At 52.8% G+C, this 10,032-nt stretch overlaps 1 protein-coding gene across 2 annotated transcripts; it reads right to left on the bottom strand.

Moving 5' to 3' along the window:
- Positions 1–1,507: 1,507 nt before the first annotated feature.
- Positions 1,508–9,363, bottom strand: RIIAD1 (regulatory subunit of type II PKA R-subunit domain containing 1). 2 transcript variants are annotated; one of them, XR_013959437.1, is made up of 5 exons: positions 9,240–9,363; positions 8,690–8,766; positions 3,485–3,531; positions 2,217–2,344; positions 1,508–1,640 (listed from the first exon to the last, which is right to left on the bottom strand). XR_013959437.1 is itself a non-coding variant. In XM_080648295.1 (4 exons), the coding sequence occupies exons 1-4, from the start codon at positions 9,321–9,323 to the stop codon at positions 2,274–2,276; spliced, it is 279 nt and encodes a 92-aa protein (XP_080504421.1). In that variant the 5' UTR covers positions 9,324–9,363; the 3' UTR covers positions 2,208–2,273. The 2 variants fall into 2 exon arrangements, 1 of the variants encoding a protein (XP_080504421.1); XM_080648295.1 differs by lacking the exon at positions 1,508–1,640 and having other exon boundaries at positions 2,208–2,344.
- Between the last annotated feature and the right edge of the window lie 669 nt (positions 9,364–10,032).

Here is a 10,032-nt window from a genome sequence, read left to right as displayed (position 1 = left end):
ATCTGCAAATCCTTTCTTACCCATCACAGGCCAGTTCCTGTGAGCCCTGATGTTCTCTCTTTTATCTTTTACTATATTATTTTTTTAAATGTGTTTTATTGATTTTCTACAGAGAGGAAGGGAGAGGGACAGAGAGTTAGAAACACCGATGAGAGAGAAACATGAATCAGCTGCCTCCTGCACATCTCCTACTGGGGATGTGCCCGCAACCAAGGTACATGCCCTTGACTGGAATCGAACCTGGGACCCTTGAGTCACAGGCCGACACTCTATCCACTGAGCCAAACCGGTTAGGGTTCTTTTCCTATATTATTGCTGGGTCACTTCTCCCAAGAAGGGTTCCAAGAGTGTCTAATACAACACTTCACATCAGAGGCCCTCAGTGGATGTGTTTTTTTGCTGAAGACTTCATTAGGATTGTCTAAACAGAGCCATAGGTGTGTGATTCTGAGAGCACTTAAGATAATACATCCGGCCCTAACTGGTTTGGCTTAGTGGATAGAGTGTCGGCCTGTGAACTGAAAGGTCCCAGGTTCGATTCCAGTCAAGGGCATGTACCTTGGTTGCGGGCACATCCCCAGTAGGAGGTGTGCAGGAGGCAGCTGATGAATGTTTCTCTCTCATCGATGTTTCTAACTCTCTATCTCTCTCCCTTCCTCTCTGTAAAAAATCAATAAAATATATTTTTTTTAAAAAAAGATAATGCATCAGGTTCCTATTCCATAGCTCACTATGCGTGGTTTTTAAAAGTTATCTAAATGCTGTGTTTTGTTGCCCTTTCTACTACTGCAGCTGAGAACAAGACAGGCAGGGACAGAGAAATGCAGTCTCTGCTTTGGGCTGTGCTTCTGTTGCCATGGTGATGTTGACAAGTGACACTCAGGTGACAGGTGCTTCATACAGTGGAGCCAGTTGGGTGATGGAGGCCAGGCAAGACATAAACAGGCAACACCCAGGCCTCCCGGCCTGGAACGGACTTCCTAACACCAACAGGTCCATGCCCCCGGCCCCTGCCTTTTTAGCCGAAAACCAAATGGACGGAGGTCTCGTTTCTAAAAATCCTCAAGAACAAGGTCTACCACCCCTGAGTCACCTGGTAGGCTCACACTTACCAGTATTCACTGACCCTGAATGGGTTTGCTATGTCTAGCCTCATTCTCCCTTGCTGTCCTTCCAGCCCACTTCCTCTCATGGTCTCTCTGGAGATAAAAGTTAACCACCTGCCCACTCCGGACAGTAACCCAGGCGGTAAGGTCAAGAGAAAACAAAAGCCGCCTCAGAAGGGTGGCCTGGTTCAGCACCACCAGCCGTGGAGCTCAGGGCCCCAGCCCTGCTCTTGCATCCACTCTTGGCTCTGGGAGTGGGTGGCCTGGAGGGGTGGGGGGCCCACCTAGTGGGGCACATATGGAAACAGCTGGCTGACCCGAGAGGCCCAGGGGCTGCCCCCAAAAGAGAGACCGGCCCACTGCCTACCAGGTCAAAGCAGGGGCAGCGCAGCCCTCCTCCTGAGTGCAATGCAGCAGAGACAGCAGGAAGGTCTGTTTTTAATGAGTATCTTTAAAAGCCTTTGCAAAGTAGACAGAGCCCACGGCAGCTTGGAAACCCACACTGATGACAACAGACTCTCACTTCCAGATGCCCTGCAAGACAGAAATGGCTCTGCTAAATCAGGACTGTGGCTTTCTCCCACCTCCCATTAAAAAAAGAAAAAACCCCAACCTTGAAAATCACTTCAGATCATCCTGCCTGGGAAATGTGTGGGGCCCTAATGGCCTCGCCTGGTGTGAAGGGGAGGGGAGTAGGAAAGCGCCCGATCCCAGATGCAGAGGGCAAGTGCCCCCACCTTTCCCAGGGCCCCTTGGCCCCCACCACCAAGGACTTGGGGAGAAGACCTCTGCAGAGCACACTGCCATTCTGCAATCAGGGAGCAAGAACTGGATACCAGCAGGTCCCACCCCCACCCCCTGTCACTCTCTTTACCCCTCACTACTCCCACTTCCTCTCTCTCCATCTCACCACAGTCCGTAAGAAGACATGCTAGACACACCCTGCGCCTCTCTTCAGTCCCTAATCCCCAAAATAGTGCCAAGAAAACGAAACACTTGCATGAAACTTCTGCTTCTCCGTTTGCTTTCTCTCACACTCTGGGCCCAGAAGCCAGTGCTTCTGTTCACAAGAGGGAGGGAGCCTCTGTCTACAAGGAGGTTGACACCCACCCCCGGGCTGGATCCTTCCTGGTGGCTCTCAGCAGCTGAGCATCGTGATTCTGCTAATTAAGCCCCTTTCTTCTCCTTAATTAGCTGCGTGTGAATCTTGTTGGGAAGTCTTGGATCCGTGAAATAGTCTGGGATAAGAATCAAAGAGAAGAAATCATCTAAGCCCAAGAGACAAAGGCTGGGGGGCAGCTTACTCTGCTGAAAAGTTAGGCTGGCTCGGTCCTAGCAGGCTGTGACTAGTGGCCCCGCTTTGCCACTATGAGATGTCACAGCAAATCCTGAAATCACTGCCCCCTTTACCACCACCCCACCCCCCGCAGTCCTGCCTCCCACCCCCCGCAGTCCTGGGCCCCCAGCGCCAGCCAGTGTTCCCCAGAGGAGCTTCCACAGGGCGGCCCCCTCCCTCCACACCGCCCTCCTAGGCTTGCTGACGCACAGGGGGCCATCAGAGGGCTGAGCTCTGGCTTTTCTGTCCCCCCCTCCCCGCCCATCTTGGGGCCCAAATAAATGCCAAGTGTTATTCTTGTCGCCACTGGGCCTGCCAGCCCCTGTCTGCGCGATCGCGCCCTCTCTGGGAAGATGCTCTCAGAGGAGACAGGCTCTGGGAGAATGACGACAGAAGAGGGTTTTAGACTCATGGCATAACGTGAACCAGAGGCAGCATCTGCGGTGGCAGCCAAGACGTACTTCGGTTCAGTTGGAAACGGTTGGAGGATGTAACCAACTCTCAGGGCTCACGGCCCAAGAACCCGCCGGCCCAGCCCCTCCCCTCCAAATACCACTGACCGTAAGCCATCTGGGGCAGCGGAGCCCATTAGAGTCACCTGGGGAGCCTTTACAACTGTGGAGGCCAAGCCCCACCCCAGACTAATTAAATCCAAACCTCCGGGTGGGCCCGGCCTCCGTGTGATATTTAAAAGCTCCCAGGTGGTTCTCATGCGCAGGCAGGCAGGCAGCCGGGGGGGGGGGGGGGGGGGGGGGGGGGGAGGGGGGGAGTGGAGGGAGCCCTGCTTCCAGATTCCCAGGGAAGGAGCTGCCACTAGGCTCCTTAGGGAATCTCCAAGTCCTCAACTCTCCCCGCAAGCAAGTTCTGCTCATTTCCTACCTGTCCCCATTTTGAGGAAACGACCAAGCTCCCTTGGGGGGCATCGGGTGAAGACATAGCCCAGACTTACAGGGAGAGCCCTGGGCTTGTCCGAGTCTAAATTCACAAGAATGTTCCTTGGGCTGGTTTATCGAACACTCGCAATGGGCCCCGCCTCACTCACCTGCAGCAAATTCTCGGATGTTTTCTGGCCTTTTCAGAAACATTTCTCTGGAAAACACGAAGGGACGGGTGGGGAGGGAAAGCAGGCTTTATGGCAGGCGGCCATGGCCGGGTGAGGTTGTGCTGCAGCCAGAGGGAGCTTGTCACATGTTCAGCAACCGTGTTCACAGAACCAGAGACCGAGGCAGGGCGGGCAGCAAAGACGAAGGGCATGCTGCCCGTCCGGAGGGGCGCAGCCAGCGGGGCAGACTGCAACCCCACCACCTCCTGAGTAGGTTTCACCATGAAGTCCCAAGCCTTCCAAAGGTTAATCATTTGCCCGAGTTCAGAAAGCCAGTAACGAAAGGGAGAGAGGGCCCGGGTTTTGTGGTTCCCAGCCGGCGCTCTCGCCGGTCCTCATGGCTGTGGCTGCCCAGCCTCCCCGGCCTGGAGGGCCTGGGCCTCAAGCACTAAGGATTTTGCTTCCCTTCTCTTCCAGTTCAGCTTGCGAACTGGTGAGCACAGACTACGGGTAAATAACTGTACTAGATGAGAGAGGTTGGGATATTTTTAAAGATAAAATGTAGCTGTAACCAGTTTGGCTCAGTGGAGAGTGTCGGCCTGCGATTCCGGTCAAGGGCGTGTACCTTGGTTGCGGGCACATCCCCAGTAGGGAGTGTGCAGGAGGCAGCTGATCGATATTTCTCTCTCATCGATGTTTCTAACTCTCTATCCCTCTCCCTTCCTCTCTGTAAAAAATCAATAAAATATATTTTAAAATAAATAAAAATAAAATGTAGCCCCACCTGAAAGAAATTACGGTCAAGTAAAAGGCAATGGGTAAGTTCCCGAGTGTCCAAAAGGCCACCTCCAGGCAGTGCTAAGAGGGTATCAGTGTGCTGGGAGTCAGACAGAGGAGGCTACTGAGAGCAGGACCCCGAGATCTCCACAGAGCTGGCACTTGCGAAGACCCTTGAGGTGCACATGGGGTTTCAGAGCAGGACAAGGGCTGAGAGACAAGGGCATTCCAGACCCAGGCAAGCCCCAAGCACAGGGACTGGGAAATGAAAACCCTGTGCTCTATAGATGGTGAACTCCTTGAGGGCAGGTCTGGGTTGTATCCCCCGTTGTACCCCCAGGATCCAGAAGAGCACTCAAGGCGTGTCAGTGCCCCTCCATGAGGTCAGTGGGATGACCGGGGAGGTGCGGTCTGGCCGGAGTTAGGGGGGCACAAGAAGGGAGTAGTGGAAAGCTAAGGAGGCTCTATTATGGGGTTCATGAAGGTCCGGGAGAGACGTTTACACTCAACTGAAAAGACAGCGGCAATGTGTGGCCTAGTCCCACGGTGGAATACGAGACAGAAAAGGGAACGGGGGTCTACGAGACACTGTTGGGCAGAAGCAGCCAGGCATGAGTACAGATCACGGAAACCGTTTAGGTACAGGCAGACCAGACCTGTGCTCTCAGGTCAGGGTGCTAGCGACCTTTGGGGAAGTGACTGGAAGGGCCTGAGGTGCCAGCCGGGTTCTGGTCCTTCATGTGGATGCTGGTGCCTTGTGCGCCTCCGCTTGTGAGATTTACCAGGTTAGGATATGCCACTTTTCTGTACTCTGTATTTCAATAAAACGTTTTTGTTTTTTTTAAAAAGCAGTGGTATGGCCGAAACCGGTTTGGCTCAGTAGATAGAGCGTCGGCCTGCGGACTGAAGGGTCCCGGGTTCGGTTCCGGTCAGGGGCATGTACCTTGGTTGCGGGCACATCCTCAGTAGGGGGTGTGCAGGAGGCAGCTGATCGATGTTTCTCTCTCATCGATGTTTCTAACTCTCTATCCCTCTCCCTTCCTCTCTGTAAAAAATCAATAAAATATATTTTTTTAAAAAAAGCAGTGGTATGGATCCATGGACAGTTTTTCCAGCCAAGGAATGATATGATCAGTGCTGTATTGGGGAAGAGTCGTCTGCCTGGGTATTTACAAAAACATTTAATAAAGCCTTTCTCAAGTTTCACTCTTTGCTATCCTGTCTCCAGCCTAAAACCTGAACTCTCTGGGTGCCTAAATCCCTACTCTTTCCATTTTTTCAGGTTCAAAATTCAAGGTCAAAATGTAAGCGTTCTGGCCTAGCCCATGTGGCCCAGCGGTCGACCCAGGAACCAAGAGGTCACGGGTGCCATTCCTGGTCAGGGCACATGCCCAGGCTGCAGGCTCAACCCCCAGCAGGGGGAGTGCAGGAGGCAGCCCATCGATGATGCTCCTTTCTCATCAATGTTTCTATCTCTCTACCCCTCTCCCTTCCTCTCTCTCTAAAAATCAATTTTTAAAAACCATACTTTTTAAAAAAAGAGTTCTTACACTGTGTGTATCCGTATAGACTAGAGAGCTGTGGCTGAATGGCCATGAGTCACTAGGATCAGAAAACCCACGTGGGGAGCTTGCTTCCCAACAAAAACAGCTCAGAGCTTCTATGGCTTGGCGTGCGCCCAGAGCAGAGGCCTGCACCACAGGTGAAGACAGGTGTGCCGCCCAGGGTTCTGCCCCCTCTCCTCCCTTCCTCTCTTTCACTGGAAGGACCGTCTGAAGCATCCAGTACAGATGAGGGCCTGGTTCTGGTTCATCCTGGCACCACCCAAAGGAAATAACAAGAGCATCAACAGCAGCCCAAACTTCAAACACTTCCTCTCCCCTCCCGCCTCCACCCCAGAAAGAGCAAGGCCTAAAAGGAGCTGAGAGGGTTGCCGGTAGGGGAGTTCGGGAACAGCAAATGGGAAAGCCTGGTGGCCCTCCCTGGCCTGGGGAAGGGGATGAGGAGGAAGGAAAGGGAAGGTGCCTGGGGCTGCCCTAAGCAGCTAGGCACGGCGCTCCAGCTCCTGGAAGCTTCCTGGAAGAGAAGCAGGGCCATCCCTGACAGGTGACTAAATCAACGCCCACTTCATTCACCCCCCAAGGATTCTAATCCTTTCATTTGTGAACAACACAGACAGACGGTGATTTGATTCAAGCTTTTATCATCTACCTCCTGATGGAATTACTCCTAACTTGGATTCCACACTCCCCACGATAGGAAGGCTATGATTCTTATTTCCCTTTAGAAAAAAAGGTACAGCCCCGCCAGCATGGCTCAGTGGTTGAGTATCCACCTGTGACAAGAGGTCAAGGTTCGATTCCCAGTCAGGACACATGCCGGGGTGGTGGGCTCGATCCTACTGTGGGGCATGCAGGAGGCGGCCCATCCATGATTCATCGTTGATGTTTCTCTCTCTCCCTCTCCCTTCCTCTCTGAAATCAATAAAAATATATTTAAGAAAAAAAAAGATACAAAAAGTGATGGCCTGACCCCCAGGGCTGACATTGACAGAGGACTCCCTAAACCCGTGGTCGGCAAACTGCGGCTCGCGAGCCACACGCGGCTCTTTGGCCCCTTGAGTGTGGCTCTTCCACAAAATACCACGGCCTGGGCGAGTCTATTTTGAAGAAGTGGCGTTAGAAGAAGTTTAAGTTAAAAAAATTTGGCTCTCAAAAGAAATTTCAATCGTTGTACTGTTGATATTTGGCTCTGTGGACTAATGAGTTTGCCGACCACTGCCCTACACCATCTTTTGCCCAGGCCTTACCCCAGACCCAACGAAAACCAGCCTTCACAGACAGGTTTCCGTTTTCCCTTGCTCTTTCCCTTCCTGCCCTCTGAGAATCTGCCACCCCTGGGAGAAACGGCTAAAATGTGAAGAACAGTGGAATCCAGGAGAGACAGGGGCCTGGGAAGGAAAGGGCACGCTCTCCAGGTCTTTTGAAAAGTGAGGGGGAGCCCCACCAGCTTCCCAGCTCCCACGTGCAAGGCAACGAAGTGGGAATTGGGAAAACCCGGGGTTTGGGTCCTAGTCCAGCAGCTTGGAGGCGGCACTTCACCTCTCAGAACTTAGGCTGAAAACCTGTAAAATGGAAGTGATGATAAGCTATCTGCTGTAGAGTCGCTGGGCGGATCCGCAAGCGTGTACCAATGCCGTCACAGTGTGGGCACTGGGAACACCAAACATGGCTCCACCAGCTTAGAGCTTAGGTCCAGGGACAGAAACCGAAGATCGACAATGCAGTTACAATACAGTGTGATAACTGCTAATGTCGGACACCAACACAGTGCCTGCAAACGGAAGCCATTATTTGTAGGGAGCGGCTATAGGGTTAAGCCTCGGACTGACCTGCTGGCAAAGCCGCAAACAAGTCCCAGCTTAGAGGGCACAGCCCTCTTAGCATAATTAAGCTTGATCTTGTGACTGCTCCCTAGATCCTTCCTGGGTAGCTAATGGGCTGTGGGAGGTGCAGCAAGTGCTGCCAAAATAAGTGAAACTCACAAGAACATTGTAACTATGGTGACCACTACCTTGTTTACCTCTGACTATAAAATAAAGCATCAGCTTGCAGTCTGGATCTGTTCTGTGGCCTCAGCCAACCACAGGAGATCCACTAAGCCCCAGCTTATTCTCTGTCTTTTCTTCATCCTTCGTGGGCCCTCCCTCAGGCTCCCCGAGCCCTTGGCTGTGCTGGCCCGGCACAATTATTATTATTATTTAAACCTTGCCTATGTGTCTATAGCTGAACAGTAGTTGAGATCGTTCTATTATTTTCACCCCTTGCTGCTCCCCCTCGGTTCTTTGTTTTTCATCCCATTAGGAGACTTTTCTATTCAAAAAGTGGCATGCTGAACGGCAGTGTGGGGGAAGAAGAGAGCATGCCCCAGGATACAAAGGAAAATGGCCTTTCCCCCAAGACTTACAAGGAGTGACTCAACTCTCAGTCTTTCTGCAACTATGCTCTCAGGTAGGGCAGGGCCAGACACCTGAGTGTTTTCAAGTTCTAATGATTTCATTAAGAGTCTCTGAGGAGAATGATGTTCTAGGCCCAGTGGCTGCCCGTTGAGTTTCACCATGCCCGTTCCTTCTTCCAAGTGTCACAAGGTACAGTATATAGTTACCCTGACAGTTACAGTGCATGAATATTAATATTTTTGAGACTTTAGAGGTAACTGAAGGAAACCTCTAGAGATAACTCAAGAAAACCCTGATGCCACAAATCCCAGAGTTGGGAAAAATTAAACCTTATGATATTTTGTAACGTTCAGGCCCTACAGGAAGCAATAGGGGGTGCTTAAAGAAGAGAGTCACTCACGCTCATCGATCCCCAGGTCGGATACAATTTCGCCACTCGTTGCTCCATGCCAGCCTGGAATATCACCTACCTGAAGAAACCACTTAGCAGCAACTCCACTTCTTTGTGGGATCTTAGGTACTTTTCGTTAGCAATCCGCGTCTGAATCTGGGGACAAGAGCAAAGTGTCACCCGCTCCGTGAGGAGGCAGATGCCGGGGTTCAAGCCCTGGTGGTGTGAAGGGCTGGGGAGCAAGGCGCGCTTTTACCCGGTCCTTTCGCAGGACAGCTGAACCGGTCAGCCCTGTTGTCTGGCAGATCAGCAGCTCCCTGCTGCCTCCTACTCGGCCTTAAGCGCCTGAACTACAGTCGCGTCTCCATTGCCGGGAACACCTGGTTTGTATCTAAGGTAACGTATCGGTCAGTCATTTCGGTCCATTTCTTGGTCCAGGTCCCTATTTTAGTTCTTCCTGCACTTGGAGGCGCACGCCAGAGCTCCGTCCAGGGATCCGCCGGGGTTCTCCCGGGCCTTCCCCCCTTTATCGGGAACAGGCTCCCCTCTCTCGGGGTTCTCCTCCCTGTCTGGGCCCTCATCCTGGGGGAGCCGCGCTTGGGTGGAGGCGAAGGCGGAAGCGCACCCACCTTGTAGTCGCGCAGCTTCTCCAGCTGCTCGGGGCTCAGCGCCCCGGGGTCAGGCCCCAGCTGCCCGTCCTCCAGCGTCTGCATCTTGTCGTGGTCGTCAAGGCGACGGGCGCGCGGAGGAGGCCCCGCCCCTACAGGCCCCGCCCCCAAGCCCGCCCCTCTCCGGCCGCGGGGAGGAGGCTGAGCGAAGCAATTTGGAGCGGCTATGGAGCTGGGGCCTGAGCTCAGGAGGGTCTCTAAAGGACTTCCTGCCCTGACCGGTTTGGCTCAGTGGATAGAGCGTCGGCCTGCGGACTGAAGGGTCCCGGGTTCGATTCCGGTCAAGGGCATGTACCTGGGTTGCGGGCACATCCCCAGTGGGGGGCGTGCAGGAGGCAGCTGATCGATGTCTCTCTCATCGATGTTTCTAACTTTCCCTCTCTCTTCCTCTCTATAAAAAATCAATAAAATATATTTAAAAAAAAATAAAATAAAATAAAAAAAGGACTTCCTTCCCCAGATTGGGGGACTTATTTCCCGACTTGATTGTATATGCAATGAGCCCTTCTTCTCGGCATCCCCCAAATTCAAATAGTTTATTTCCTATTTCTAGAGCAAAACTGGAAAGGCAGTCTCCCAGAATCTGGTTCCTGGCCCTCTCTTGGGCAGAAGCTGGATGAAGCCTGGTAGCAGGGGAAGAGGATCCAGGCTTTTTCCCTTTCCGCCCGCCGGGAAGCCGAACCCTTCCTTCTGTCCTGTACACCCTCGACATTGAACTATTGGATTCTCAACACGAAAGCACCCCGCAGGATGG

The sequence above is a fragment of the Plecotus auritus genome, assembly GCF_963455305.1.
Source record: "Plecotus auritus genome assembly, chromosome: 12".
NCBI classification, from domain to species: domain Eukaryota; kingdom Metazoa; phylum Chordata; class Mammalia; order Chiroptera; family Vespertilionidae; genus Plecotus; species Plecotus auritus.
The sequence above is the reverse complement of the archived record's forward strand: the minus strand, read 5'-3'. Positions and strand labels throughout refer to the sequence as shown.